At 49.4% G+C, this 15234-nt stretch overlaps 3 protein-coding genes across 3 annotated transcripts; all 3 read right to left on the bottom strand.

Annotated features, from left to right (window-relative positions):
* Positions 1-1014: 1014 nt before the first annotated feature.
* Positions 1015-4477, bottom strand: F5J12DRAFT_848753 (uncharacterized protein). Its single transcript, XM_051746448.1, has 6 exons — positions 4073-4477; positions 3774-4013; positions 3664-3722; positions 2977-3600; positions 2791-2922; positions 1015-2739 (listed from the first exon to the last, which is right to left on the bottom strand). The coding sequence occupies exons 1-6, from the start codon at positions 4173-4175 to the stop codon at positions 1111-1113; spliced, it is 2787 nt and encodes a 928-aa protein (XP_051597441.1). The 5' UTR covers positions 4176-4477; the 3' UTR covers positions 1015-1110.
* An 88-nt stretch (positions 4478-4565) lies between these two features.
* On the bottom strand, positions 4566-13547 carry F5J12DRAFT_928807 (uncharacterized protein; the record flags this gene model as incomplete). Its single annotated transcript, XM_051749459.1, has 40 exons — positions 4566-5164; positions 5220-5309; positions 5366-5632; positions 5766-5783; positions 5836-6010; positions 6065-6081; positions 6139-6187; positions 6244-6558; positions 6611-6648; positions 6701-6809; positions 6859-6868; positions 6929-7046; positions 7094-7222; positions 7268-7341; positions 7400-7456; positions 7503-7581; positions 7635-7658; positions 7712-8196; positions 8248-8348; positions 8399-8423; positions 8472-8604; positions 8655-8747; positions 8803-8840; positions 8891-9025; positions 9074-9147; positions 9200-9755; positions 9870-10269; positions 10322-10554; positions 10581-10794; positions 10850-11086; positions 11136-11796; positions 11857-11912; positions 11969-12132; positions 12277-12465; positions 12516-12720; positions 12782-13011; positions 13058-13273; positions 13309-13380; positions 13410-13441; positions 13523-13547. The coding sequence occupies 40 exons, from the start codon at positions 13545-13547 to the stop codon at positions 4819-4821; spliced, it is 6489 nt and encodes a 2162-aa protein (XP_051597440.1). The 3' UTR covers positions 4566-4818.
* F5J12DRAFT_286878 (uncharacterized protein) lies at positions 13416-14002 on the bottom strand. Its single transcript, XM_051738744.1, has one exon. The coding sequence runs from the start codon at positions 13905-13907 to the stop codon at positions 13593-13595; it is 315 nt and encodes a 104-aa protein (XP_051597439.1). The 5' UTR covers positions 13908-14002; the 3' UTR covers positions 13416-13592.
* Between the last annotated feature and the right edge of the window lie 1232 nt (positions 14003-15234).

The raw sequence follows: 15234 nt of genomic DNA, 5'->3' as shown, positions 1-15234 counted from the left end.
CTTTTGACTACGTAGAGAAAATTGCACAACTTGCTGCTGCAGTGCTTTTGCCAAATATGGTTACTCCCACTGTCCTCGTGACTGCCACGCACCGGGATAATAACACGCCATCGCCTTCACTTGCAGATATGATCGTTTCAACGAGGTAAAAAGATAGCATCTTCCAAGTGGTGGAGATAATGGAGCTGGGTGTTTAATGACGCCCGAATAAGCCGAAAGGTAAGCATCAAGTATACGGCCGCCAGTATTTACACAGTGGAAACTGGGCTTGGCTGGCTGATCATCGATCGCGAGAGCGCGCCTTGCTGGAGACTAGTATTTTTACGTCAAGGAAACTCAGAAGGGATCAAGTATTACTAATGCATGTTGTCGCCAAACAACGGGGCGATGAAACCGGGGATTCGAACCGGAGGGCAGGGAGCGCCCTCAAGGCACCGCCCTCATGGCGGATGAAACTGATACCCATTAATTGCCGCAATTTGCCAGGCCTGTGATTGACTCTGGTCATCCATCAGGGTTCCGTGGAACCCCGCAAGTACTGTTATGACGATACTTCTAGACACATTAACCAGTACTGCCTACGCAACAGCTAGCCATTATCTCTCGGGACCCTGATAGCTTTACGCTTGGAAAGGCCGATCAACAGACGAACGGTTTCAAGCTACGCCTATCCCCGTGTTACATGCGTAATTGATGTGATTTTCGCCTTACCATGGATTCCATAGCTCGAAACGCGAACTTGCGATTGGCAGAGGCTCCGACATGGTCGCGGTCCGCTTACTTTTGTGGAACGCGCGCTGTTAAATATGCCGTTACATGTTACTTGCGGAACTACCGTTACCTACCAATCTAGATGTCCCTAACGCTGACGGTGGTGCACTGGTGCCCAGCGTTCAGACATCAACGGAAGCATTAACGGGTGGGAAACAAGCTGGTGCATCCGCATTTGAACTTGTCGAGTAGCTGGCCCATCAATCGCGATAACTTGCATTGCCAGCCTATAATCCAAGGCCTCCGGGGTTCTAACATGAGCGGACATATCGAATAGCAATCCCGATGACCTCAGTTCCTTTCCATGAGAAATGCGGGTATCCAAAGATACACGATTTACTAAGTACTAGTTCTTTGTCCCGTCTCAAGCCACTCAGATGCACGTCTAATCATGTCCTCAAAGCTACGTCGTGACGTGCCCTGTCCCCTCGTCTGTGCTTCCCTGATAAAGTCTTTCGCTTTCGCAACCAATGCATCGAGTAAACTTGGTTCATTCTCTAGGCATTTCTTCAAATATGCCACTGCAACCACGGTAGCCCATAGTTTCCCGTCCACACCGAGCTCAGCTGCTTTCTCCGATATTCCAGGGCCGATGATCCGACCCAACTGAGGAGTGGGGGAAAACGAACCGTCAGGTTCGATTAGTTGGAAAACTTCATATGCCTCCTTGGAGATGGTCGGTGGGGTTGTAGAAGTCACTCCTGATGGAATGGAAACCTGCGGAGCAGTTGCATGGGTCACGGGCGGGGACCCTGCGTCACGGACCAATTCGGGAGAAGGAGCACGCTCTATCGGATCACTAGGACTCGATGAGCGAGAGGACGTCCAGCAAGAAGAGCATGATTCTTCGAGCGAACTCAGTGTCGAAAACGTGTCTGTGCTGTAGCGACGAGGAATATCCTGTCCCCTGGGCCTGGTGGTGCGACCGCGTGAATCTCCATCGCCTGTGTCCGGACTTAATTCAGAGTCCGTGTACGATCCAGGAAGGTTCTGGGGTCCATCCAATCCCGGATTCGGGCCAGATGCAGAGCCACTGAACGTCCTGAAGACCCACGAGATCGCTGAAGTGAAACCATTGAATAGAGTGTCTAAGAGACCATCGTTCCCTTCTTCATTAACACCCTCGTTTTGTTCGGTCTGTTGCATTGATCTCCGCGAGCGCAATTGTCGCCTCGTTCTAATCCACCCCATGTCAGGCCTGCTTTGACCTCTTCTAGCACCTCTCAGTTGCTCGTCTCCGTCATCTACTGCCACAAAAGACGTATACTGACTGGCGAGCTGGTAACCAAGTCCGAGCCTCACGATCGCTGCTTTCTTGATCTCCTCGTCGGATGCGACTACAGAGCCAACTACGGCCGGTAGTGGTGTTCTTCCCTCGCTGAACTCTGTAATCAACTTGCGCACTGCAAGCGTATGTATGAGGGGTATCTCGCATTCCGCATCTTTGAACGGCTTGACTTCTGTAACTGGGACGTCCCATTCCATCGGTTCATCCACTCCGTCGAACTTCGTGAGGAGCTTGATCGAAGATGGGACCCTCCCTGGAGAGATGATTGCAAAGACAGTGAAACGCAACCCGGCAAATATCTTGGTCAGGCTGTGTGGAATCTGTTGCAAAGCTGGCGGAGGTTCCAGTTCAAGCATCCCCCCGAAGTTACCAAGACGTGATGAAACTGCATGTGTTGACTGGGTCGCTGTGGACGTAGGTAGGGAGCCCCAATCCACCCGGATGCTCTCGATTCTCTTTGTACGCCCTGCATTCAATAGACGAGCACATTTTCCCAGTATTTGCTCGTGGGAGACCGCGAAAAGGCACTCTCCATTACCAGCGCGGGCAATGCCTTCGCACATGCTAGACGTCGCGTCTGCGATGCCGAGGACAAATACACGCAAGGGTGCTTGGGGGTTGGTTCTGCGAACGGCCTCAGCTACGATATGCATAGCCATAGTATCATCGGGATCCTCGTCCTGTAGCATTGACTCAATCTATATTAAGACAGGATTGTGGGGTGTACCCACGTATACTTCACCGTCTGTCAAAAGAAATATTGCGGTAGGCCGATCGTTCCGCCGACTATTTATTGCAGCCTCTAAAGCTTTGGCGATCTCTGTGCCTCCGCCATCAGCTTTGAGTAACTTTACGTGGGTAGTCTAAAGCAATTCTTCAGCTGATATCCGAAGATGTGTGATAAACTGCTATCCCACAGCTTTATCCACGGAGTCTTGATTGTAATCACAAGACGCCGCCCATAGGGAGTACACCTCGGAACCAAAGCGAAAGATGTTGAAGATGGTTTGTGAGCATGGAAGGAGACGTAGTAGCATCAACAATGTACACTTCGCAGTTTTGACACGGTCGCCTTGCATGCTCCCCGATATGTCGATAACGAATAGGTATTCTTGCGATGGATTACGGGGCACCTCGAACGACGGAACAAGAGTGAGCTGCATGCCGATCGTTCCAGTGCCGGCCTCCGTATCTATTTCGGCGAAGCATCTTGGTTTGTCAAGTCCGTCGGCGTATACGGTAAGCACAAAATCTCGCTTCTCAAAGGTTGGTGACGCCCAAGATGCAGACATGCGACGCTGGGACTTGCGCCCATTGCGCGTCTTATACCGTGACACCTTGATGAGGTGAGTGGGACTGCGTATAGATCGTATAGTGTCACTTGTTTGGACGTCAACTCTGATATCGATGCGAGTGGAGATTGTCGCAGAGGCAGCGCCAATCATCGAATCGGGAGTAGGACCATATCGCTCGAAGATAGCCAAAGGAAGTTGGAGACGCACGTGATCCCGCATGCCCTCAGTGAGAAGATCCATGATAAACTTCAAAGATGCGAGAACTGGCTCAGGGAGACCCCACAAATTCAGAGATAACGGGAAACTTACCGTGATACGGGTGGTTACATGTTTCCTTGCAGGAACGGAACCCACCGATATGGCAAAGACTACAGGAAGGGGTTGAGAATGATATGCCTGTGAATAGGATACTGACCGACTATCGTCTGTTACCCGCTCGACTAGTGCAGCAGTTTGCCCTGCTGCAACTGCGACTTCAAAGGTCCGCGCCGCATCTTCGCTTTCTTTCACCACTCCAACGATCACGCGTCCATCTGCATGTTCAAGTTCGAATCCACAGACGGCCGATCGTTCGGGGAGAGGGAAGACGTATTTGGCCCTAGCGGTAGGCCTATCTGATTCGTTCTGGAATACCTGAGTTAGCACTAATCGCGCAGAAACTGTCGCCACCGCGCATCAGTTGAGGGGCTATTGTAAAGGTGAATGGAGCGAGATGTACCATCGACCATCCACGCGTTGATTGCAACTTTTTCAAGGGGGAGGTACGCTAAAGTCGATTGTCCTGGAGGCTGATGAACTATACCAGCGTGGGTGAGAGACATGATAGATAGGATGATGCGGAAGGCCTTGAAGCTACGATAGATTATGAGCAGTGCGGCTCAGCCGCCCAGGAAGCTGCATATCAGCCTCGTGTGGAAATCAGAGCCTTAATAGGTACAACCACACGCAGATGCGTTCAGGAAGTAAAGCTGGAGATGAACAACCTCCTCGGAGAAGTGCATAGAGTAGAGGTGCATTGGCAGCCACGCTTCAGTGTGTGCAACTCCTGGAAGACAAGCACGAGCTGAGGGCCAGACTCATCGCAACTTGACTTCCATCATGTTATCGTCAACGCTGGCCTGTGAGTGGCGTTGGTAATGATCACATAAGATTATGTAAAATTGTTGGTGTCCAAATCGGGTCAATTGCGCCTACACGTGACGGTCACCGGGGTTGCTAGTCGTGGTCTCTGCATGTGCACATGCGTGTCCGTCCTCTGTCTATGTTGGGTAAGCGTTGCACCTGGTGTTACTGTTGTCCCACACTCCGGCTTGCCTCGTTACTGAGTGGTACCGGTCTGGTGACCAGACCAACCTCAGCATGTTCAAGTGTTACAAGTACATCTGGCAGGTACGTAACTACATACTACACACTTTGAAAACGTGAACTTTAAGTCATCGTTTTGAACAACGTCAAGTACGGCGATTATCTAGTTGCATCAATGATCCTCTCGGCTTCCGCAATGACTCCGCAATCCCAAGGAATGTCTCGGCAAGTTGGACCTAATTTATGGTTGAGATAGATTAATAAGATGTGAACATCAGCCACAAGCAAATGGCGTACAGTATCTTCCGCGTTGGAGTATGAAGAAATGATTGTAACAACGGCGGGCGTGAGTGGATCCCCGGGTGCATTGTTCTGAGCTTCTCGTGCGATTTCCACCATTCTACGCAGGGAACTCCTGGGCGCATTCAGTCGGTCAAGGAGCAGGTAATTCAGGGCATATTGTAAATCTCGACCGAACGAAACGGCATGAAAGGAGACAGCTTTGCTGTAAAGTGTTCATCAGAAATGACGAAACCAGACAACGAAGCATATTCCAGTACCCAAGCCGGATAGAAGTACGGCACAAGTCTTGCATGGTCTGGTCTGCAATCTGGCACTCGCCGTCCGAAAGAAAGATAACGACGGGAGACCTGATAAGTCACAATCCATAAGCGAGTCTACAAACACCTCGAAGTTGCGCATTCACCTCTCTGTGCTCCAGTTTCTCTCCATGACACTCGCCGCACCAGTAATTGCTGCTGTAAAGTTGGTTCCACCGTCCGCCTCATAAGGCAAAATAGCATCAAGCAACTGATCGGGATCGCTCGTGAAGTCGTTTTCAATCACAGGAACGACTCTGCTATTGAACAAAATAACGCTATATGCATCTCTGCGAGCTGCGCTAGCACCAGATCCGACCGCGGCTGCACGAGCAGACCAGAAGCCATAGAGCGAGGATAGCACGGCCCCGAATCTGTTGTCTGAGTAAGCAGAAATTCTTCCGGATGCCTGGCGTATTTCGGCAACGGCTTTTTATCTTCGGAGGACATTGAGCTAGACCTGTGCGGATTTAGCATAGGCGGCAAAATACTGGTGGCATCTCTTACCGATCTGCAACGAATATGCTGAGAAGCCAATTAGTTGAGCCCAGCGCGCTAAGCAGAATCTTGGACGTACACATGGTATGCATGCTGCATTACAACAGGATTTTGACAAGTAAAGTGATGGCCATCTTTGGATACGTATCCAATAGCAGGTGCAGCCCCGCGCGCATCTGAGGGTTGATGGAACATTGCCAGCGTACAGTACGACGGTTGAGGAAGCGTCCCAGCGTCACCAGCATGTTCCCGGCCTGTTTCACGGTCATCAAGGATGACCCAAAGCGTTAAAAACGATAAAGACACACCACTACACATAGCATCACTGTTCAAGTTATGTGTCACTCCACTTGATATATGTAATACAACATAGGGAGCCTACCATTTGGCGAAATTGGCTTGCTCTTCCTTCGAATAGGGATCTTTGAAACCTGGCGAAAGGCTCGGGATGTGCATCGTCCCCGATTACTAAAGGGTCTATACGTACCGCTCTTTTTCCAGAATAGACTGTGAGTCATGTAATCCTTGGGACGGTCAGGATCGGGTAGTATACGCTTCGCAATGTGCTGAATCTCGTCGCGTCCAGCGCAGGCAGCTGGGTCATCAGCACGACAGTAATCGATATGCACGTGGCGACCTATCGCCTGACACACAAGATTGCACATCATGGGAGCACCCTCGTCATTAGTGGAAAACTTTCGGCCTTCGACTTCGAGGGCGGCAGCGTCATCAGATTCATCCACAACCCACCGCGTTCTGGACATGGAACCGTGGCGTGTCTCATGTTCTTGTTGAGGATGACCTTGTCATGCAATTTAGTTAATGGATCTGCATGTCAACGTGGACGCTCGTACCAAGCGGTAGTGTGCAGAAGTAACCACAGTTCTCGCACCTGGGGACTCGCTCATGTCATCTACAACACTTTTCGAAAGAATGTGACCGACTTATTTTGGCAGAAATGAACAACTTTCTTATCAAGACTATGATTGTGTTGACCGGTATGCTTTAATTGCCCAGGTGGGATTGACTTGACGCATTTGAGCCGTTTGGCAACTGTAGCATGTCTGAGTAACACAATATTTCGCAAAGAAACCAAATGAACCTTGAGAGTACTAGAGGACCGGTCCATCAGCGCCAGTCCCTCCATACGCGAAATAGATGATAACAGTCACCTTCGTATATTGAAAGGTTTCATGTCTGCCTGTGAAGGTAGCTTCGATGGAATATGGAGCCGTCTCGATTTCACATATCCCGGGGACAGAGCACTCGTCAGTGCAAAAATGCTCTTCGCTGTACTATGATCAGAGTGAGTTTATACAGGACTTCGGTTGACCAACCCGCAGAGGTGGATTGCTCCCTCCTCCAATCCGTGCATATGATCTTGATGAGAACAGAGCCGCTTGCATAGCTGACAAGTAATAGAGCAGAGGCGAGTGTCACAACGATGACGCGTATGATCGACGTCGCTGGAAGGGCATAAGCTTACGCATTCGTCCCTCAAGCTGCCTTACCTTGGTATGCGACAGGTCCCAGGGCATGCATATGTCGATCTGTCGATGAGCTTGATCCCAGACAAATCACAAGGCTAAGTGAAATGTCCAAACTGAGAAACAGGAATAATAGATGGCTGAAGAAGCGTTCACCTCTCCACATCCATGAACTAGAGCAGCACATAAGTGTTCGTCCGGGTGATCGGCGACCTGCTGGAGATGAATATCTGCTTGAATTGCAGGAAGGGGTACCTACTTTGGTGCACTGGTTGAGACAACCAAATTTGCCCGTGGACTTGCAAGGCTTCCCACACAGGTGGGCATTCACGACGCAACTATATGGGAACGGTAAGATACCAACCACGGACAAAGGTTAATATCATCTTACATATGCTTTCCTGCGTGGCCACCGCTACCGCCGGCAAAAACGGTAAGCATGAAGCCAATCTGCCATGAAGCACTCACATCATCGAGCATGCTCTGTTCTCGCCAGTGCCTTCCTTGCAGAAATCACATTGGTGGATGCAGGCGTGATCGGTTCGGCAGTTGTGTGGGCCATCGTGCAAGCGACTCTGAATGCACAGCAATTGGCAACTCGCGCATTGCAATCTGCAGAGTTGAACGTTGCTCCTCAGATCGACTGAAGCATTCTCAAATGTTCTTCGTAACTCCTCGATGCTAGCATGTCCCGTCTGGAAACGGGACAGGTTTTGTGTCAGCCATTCACGCACATGGTCGATACGCAAGTCGACGATCCGTTCAAGATATTGGGAGAGACCACCTGCCCATTCAGGATCCGAAAGGTGCTGACGCATTTCGTTCCGATCCCAAGAATCGCATAAGACCGCAAGCACTTTCTCGCGACTCTCTGATTGCGATAACCCTCCGGCAGCAAGGAACAGTCTCAACTGTGTATCGGGAAATTGGATAGGAGTATCGGTGTCGATATTCTATGACAATAACTTAATCAGAAGTCCAAGCGTTACAACCAGATTAGTTACCTTGAGAGGTTCCAGGTCGGGATCGATTTCTTGCATGCCATACATCAATGCATTCGGAAGCATCGATAGCAAAAGCTGGGCTCGATGAGATGCCATGGTTTCTGTGGAGAGCTTAGCAGAGCATCGCGCGAGTATCAATGGCAGGACATACGAGACATAGCTCCCCAATCATTGGCCTAATGCCATTTCAATAAGGAAACGACGACCTGCATATGAATGCATACCTTGAGTTTCGCCATCAACGCTTTCATCTTGTGTAGGAATTCGCCTGCGGCGGGATGCGTGACTGGTTGCTGATCCAAACATTTTTTTAACTCTGTGAATAGCTTGTAGAATTCGTTGGATTCGATGACAGGCCTGCCGGAACATGAGCATGCGCCCGCTATATAGTTCCGGATTGTGCGCACCAAGGAATGATTGTCAGTCTACCTGCATGCAGACGACTGATAAAATTCGCATCTTGTTCTGCCTGGACAATCTTGCCGAACCTCAGAGAGAACCTTTTCATTCAATATGTCAATCAATCGATAGAAGGCTTGCATAGAGCTGACTTACTCTCTGCCTATCTCTGTCTTGTCAGCTTCAACGACATCCTAAGAACGAATTTAAACTTCTGTCATGTCCACTTGACCAGAATGCATACCTTGATGATGATTACCAAAGTTGACTGAAACAGCGAAGGGTTTTCTGCTGGATCTAGAACAGTAGCGCTAGACTGGAAGGATTGGAACAACCCTGTAATATCGCGACTGAGTGCAAAATTGTTACGAAACAAGACCTGCAGAGATGTTAGTTATGTCCCCATTTTCAGTAGCGATATGCTCACTAAATTCGAGATAGCAGTGTTGAACAACACAAGTAGCGTGTCTTCTTGCGCTGACCGTTCGATACTATGAACACCTAAACGAAGACGGTCTGTACAATTGGGGGCAGACATAATCCATCGACGAACCTTCGAAGTCCAGAGCTACGATTAGCTCTTTCTCTGTTGGGGTAACTGACATCCAAACGCCTTCCGTCGTCCGCATCGCGGAGCCAGCAAATGAAGTATCCACGAGGTGATTCAGAGCATAACTCTTTCCAACAGATTGTTCTCCCATGGACGACACCACTCTGACAGGCTGGTCTTTGTTAGTTAGAAACATTGTCGGAGACAAGGACGCTACCTTCGTTGCCATATAAGACTGAAAGAGCGATTCGTACCATCCGAAAGAAATATTGTCTACGATGCGGTTAATGTCTGCTCCCAGTAATTCTCTCTCCAACCTTGGCGAATATACACCATCTTTTAGAGGGATGAAGCGATTGTCCTTGGTCACCGCAATGTGGATCGGAATCAAACACAAGAAATCAACGATCCATTCGCCCGCTCGATACTGTGAGACGTTCCATGTAGCACCATCGCATAACTCCTGTGCAAAGACGTCGAATGAGGCAGCGGACACCTTCACCGATTTGAGGGCATTTCCAGTAGGTTTCCTTGCCGTGCGTTCGAAAGAGTGAATCATCTGAGAGAAATAGGGAGCAAACATGTCGAAGTCACGATCAGCGACAAACATGAGTCTTTTCTGGCTTCTGAGACTGGCCGAGGATATAGTCTCTCGCTGCACTGCTGCACATACGGGAAAGCGAGTCCACACCTCCGAGTGACAGCCGATGAGGCAGTTACGAGCGGTTTCGTGTGCTTTCTCTGATGTAGAATTGCGGTTGACCTGATCGCGGAACACGAATTCGGTATGCCGTCGAGTAATGTCGAGCGCATACGACTGGCAGCAGCGAGAGGATAAATCGAGCTTTAGTAAATGAACCGCTGTGCGTTTGACAAGCGAAGTGACTACGAGGGGTTCACCAACAGCAAGATCAGGGATGTTGAGTGGTATGCCCTCCGTTGAACCGAAAGAACTCAAATGGTAGGCAGTTATTGCTAGCCCAGACTCCTGGGGTTGAATAACCAATACGCAGGACCCATCGGGTGTGCAATGCACGCCGGTTGGGACTTGAGGTAGGTGAAGAACAGCAGGTCTGTTGGAATTCAGTACGGATGACAAAACTCGGTTTTTGAGGTTTTGCTCACCTGAATTGCATGGTTACCAATGAGAATACCCTGGCCTGGGCTTGAGAATCCACCAGCAGTATTTCCTCGCTGCCGCATATAAAACAGGCATGACGAATGCGTACTCCTTCGTCGTACCATTCACTCAATTTAATCGCGCTTCCTTGGGCTTGAAATCCTCGCACGTCATCGTATACAAATACATGCAATAGACGCTGCGATACATGGTTTCGTCGATCATCCTTGCTTGTACACTGTGAATGGAACGAAAACCACAAACCTTGTCTGACGAAACAACGCCCAGCATCCGCCTTGACTCGTCGAAGGCGAGGTGGACATCTTGGCCAATCTTCTCCCGCTTCAGGAGGAGTTTACGGCCCTTGCGTTGTATGACACCAAATACGGCAGCGAGAGTCTCGAGATACACGAATATGCTCCCAACCCGGTCCGCGACAACTAAGAGCAGTCTCTCTCCTTCAAGAAATTGTGCACGTCTACAGGTTATGCATCAGTCCTGACAGAGCAGGAAATCCAGGGCGTGCGGCCTACAAGATAGTATGTCCTGGAGGTAACTCGAATTGGTGTTGAAACGGAAAGCGAGGCGAAGGGATACTGGAGGGGTCTAATTGCAGGTTGTGTTTATCCTCCTCCGTCACGTTCATGGGATGAACCGTGTAGCACGTTACTGGATCTTCCTCGGATTCTCGCAAACCCCAGAGCTTGAATGTCCTGGACTTCACCAAACTCTTCTTTTCTTCTTGAACGGAGTCGATTCGAAGGGTGTATCTATAAGAGATTAATGGCGACCGAGGTTGGATTGCAATTCTGGCCTTACCTGCGCTGTACTTTAGTGGACGAGTTGTTGATGTGTTGAATCAACTGTAATTTATACTCGTCTCGCTCCTGGCCTTCTTGGTAAGAGCACTCGGCCGTGATTTTTGCATGGCAGTCTTCTTCCTGAATCTCTTTGATTGACAAAATAACTTTCGTGATGACACGAGGGACGGTGTGTTCCAAGTACGACTTCGCTTTCTGTCTTGCATTTTCAACAAGCTCCGCTAACTGTTGTCTGTCCTGGAATTGCTTTTTCTTCGCGACGATCCGAAAGAACTCGCTATCTGTAACCTTCAGAGCTGCTTCGTGGGCTTCTTTGAGAACACTATCTATGGAGCGAGCGTTGGTTTGTGGGGTAATAATACTATTCTTGACTCTTCCCAAGAAGCCAAGAATTGGGGCGAACGTGCCTCGGGGCTTGTCGTACGAAGCTTTAATCACTCTCTCCGCCTCCTGAAAACCGCCAGCAACGATTGCATCCTTGATCGGTTTGAGCTTGCTGTCCTCTGCATCTTTTTTGCGGGACATAAACCGCACAAGAAGGCACAGTCGGTCCTTTATATCCCTGAACTCGGGATCCGAAATTACGTGTAAGGCCTGAGTGTTGAGCCGAAAAGCCTCGCTTGCTTTTGGATAAATGTCTATGATTTGCGAGAATGAACCTGCCACAATCAAATGATGAACATTTTGCAAAATGTGGAACATATACCCATGAACCATACCTGGTGGACCCTCAGTACCCGAGCCTGTATACTGGAATGCTTGCTTGTCAATGAAGCTTGACAAAGCAAGAATAAATGCTGCTGCTGCTCTAAGATAAACACCACTACTCACGGGTACAACGCCACCACATCGTCAATAACAGCATTGCGTATGGCGTTGGTCACGCTCTCAGCTGCTTTAGCCAACTCGTCTTTAGCGTTCCGGATTCTGTTATCAAGGATCTTCTTATAGCGCTGTTGAATCACTGCAGACTGGTGTTTCCACTTGGCACATTCCTGAGGAAAGTGTTTTCCAAGGCCAACATGAACCAGTATCTCAAGTCCCTTGGTCATCGAGGGATTCACTGATGGCTAAGCTGTCAGACGTCCTGCAGGGCAGACAAGCACGTAAGGTGAGATGCTTAGGTATAGTAAATACACGTACAAGTAGCCCTCTAATTGAATGTCACTGATGGAACGAGGCCTGAAAAGTTCAGTGACGAGTTTAGACGGACGATGTTGCACAGTCAGAGTACCCTGCGCTGTCTCTCCCAAAAGTAGAGAGGGCTTTACAGAGCACTGCTCTCCACATTCGGATGGCTCCGCTTGGGATATATATTCCGAAGTTACCTAAGAAACTTTAACGCAGTGTGGCTTAACTGAAAAAACATGACATTCACCTTGAATCCCTCACGAATTTGCACCGACTCCTCCTGCTCCGTTGTCTTTTGCACGACACACCTGATGATTCGGTCACCTCCGTCATCTCCATCGATTCCACCGTCCTCATCCTGGTGATCTCCACCGACATCATTCCACACCATTTTTCGAGCGTGTTCTGAAGACACCAATGCGACAATCTGATCACACATCCGCGTGAGGTACCTGCAAAAATGTCAGGTGCCACGGGATACAGAAGGACATGTGGCGACCTCATAAACGCTACCCTATTGCGGCGAACTTGTACTGAGTCGTCCCATGTATTTTGCTCAGGCCAGTAGACGACATATATTTGCTCGCATCCGTCAGGCTTTGCAGTGCTTGAACGAAGAATATACAGCCCCGAGCGAAGCGTCGGATGAGCTTCCGTAGTACTCGGTTCAGACAACAGGTGACCAGCTCTACAAAATGGAATCTGTCGTGAGGTGCCACCAGCACAACCAAGATCAAGTACAACTTGCATAGTATCATCGACAACGCGGAGTCTCAAGAGAAAACGGACTATCTCCTCCTTACTGCCGTAAATGCCTACAGGTTTGATGGTGGATTGGTCCAACATTCTGAAATTGACCTTCGTCATAGATGCATAGGCACCTGGACTAATAGTATTGATGAATGTTTTTAGCGAGTTTTGAGAAATAATGATCTTATCCACTTCAGAAGGCATGAGCGCAAGCCTCGTCATTGCGGACGAAATCATACCAAGCCCACCGCTACCCTGTTCATTTACTATATCGAGGATCCTATACAAACCTGGAATGGATCGCGCCAAATCTCGATCGTCAAATTGGTCGACAGACTAGTCGTCGTTACCCATCTGGTGGGCTATACGGTGAGAAAGACGGTTAACACACCTCGTAATTCCTCGCTGAAGTAGTTGGACTATCTGGGTGCAACGACTGGTGCAAACATTCTCGACTAGGGGACACCTTTCCGCATCGTCCGGGATACTCTTATTCGCACCCACTGCTGTAGGTGCTGGTGCTTGCCATTGAGGGCCACAATCACCTGAAAAGCGAGAGACCTTGTTATCCAGTTCAGCAGAAGGTATGTAGGTTCAGCGGAGATTTATCGATTTCCACGCTGGAATCAGACCAGTCTCCATCCGATTCGATTTCTAGAGGGAAGTCAGCGACCTGCAAATCCTGGACCAAGTTTAATAATACCATCGACTCTTCCCTTTCCTTTGTACGTGTCTGCAGTTCCCTGAACCAAAATTCTTTCGGCGCCAACATTGCTAAATAGTTCTGGTGGCATGAATGAACCGTCCATAGTGGAAGAAAGGTGAGGAGGACGTGTGAAAGTCCACGGAGGTACCTCAGCTTAAAGCGGGTGGGGAAGATAAGGTTCATACAGGTTGGGCGATGAAACGGCACATGATCAAACAATATGCAGTAGAGATAAGAGAATAAAACCTAATTCAGCGACGCAGACCTATTGCCCGAAGTCTGTGAACTCGCAGGGAAGCACAGCTTCAGAACCTGGAAACGAGAATAAACAAGATATGCACATACTGCGGGAGCCAGGAGCGGGGAAGATGCGCAGAGTCCAAGTTAGGACACGGCACGTAACACTTTTGTGATCCATGTTGGGAAACCAACAATGATATCTGGAATTTCGCTATCGAACGTCGGACGAGAAGAAGTCCAGCCTTGCTCGATGAGGAAAACCGAGTCAACGCACTGGCGTATGGAACTAATATAACAGTGCATTTGAAGGCATATCATGCCGCGATGTCAGATCTTCTTTATCCTATTAACCACTCACCTCACGCGGGGACACGGCCTCAGCTGCAAAAATAACGCATGTTGTTGCGGTGAGTCACAGGGAAGCAGGAAAGTCAGCCGAGGAACAGGGCGTATCACGGGGCACGTGAGTGGTCTACTGCGTGAGAAAGTACATGTCCACCTCGCCCTCGAAGGGGAGGCTTCAGGTTAGTTTCTTTGCACTGACCCGACCCACTTGTGCTCACTGGCCCAGGCGTCTCCGCGGAACTGCAGCCAAAGTGAAGTAGTGCCAGAACGGAGCCCCCGGGGTCGATTGCTACTTGTATAACAAGGAGACGATACAATTTTTTTCTACGATCGTTATCCCAACCTCCACTATATCATTGCCTGGGCGGTCTACAAGTTACTTCGGATGTGCTTGTTTTCGGAAGTGGTCGATTAATTTAGTTGCCAACATTGGCTGCTTTCGACACCACGTCTTTGCGTGTGGTTGCAGGCAGAGCAGTGGTGGCCTCGCCCTAGTCGCCTGTAGTTTGGTGACCAGACGTCTATGAGACAGGCTTTGCCTCATCAGTTATGGGCTGGTCACCAGACTAAGCCGCGTGGTATTTATGCTCTAGATGCTGTGTACTTTTCACTATCGGGCGCTGGACCACCCTCATCGAATTCCGCTCGTCAACAACGAAATCACGAGCAGAGATGTGTTGCGGATTTTCAGTACGCCGGCCTCTCCCTACTTTCGCGTGCGTGGGTCCCTATCACAATTTTTTTCATGGTCGATGGGCCTCTGTGAGAGAGTTTTTGGTGCTGCATGGAGTTAGCTTTCCTACAGCATGTAATTCTGATTACGTGCCTCATGTCTAACCTTGGGCGCATCCTTATCTTCTAGGATATTTAAATGGGGTTGAGTGGGGGATGAATCAAGGTTTCAACCCCACTTTTTTGCACAGCA

Source organism: Pisolithus orientalis, assembly GCF_024613125.1.
Source record: "Pisolithus orientalis strain OTSU chromosome Unknown F5J12scaffold_29, whole genome shotgun sequence".
NCBI classification, from domain to species: Eukaryota; Fungi; Basidiomycota; class Agaricomycetes; order Boletales; family Pisolithaceae; genus Pisolithus; species Pisolithus orientalis.
This window is presented reverse-complemented; position numbering and strand designations above follow the sequence as displayed.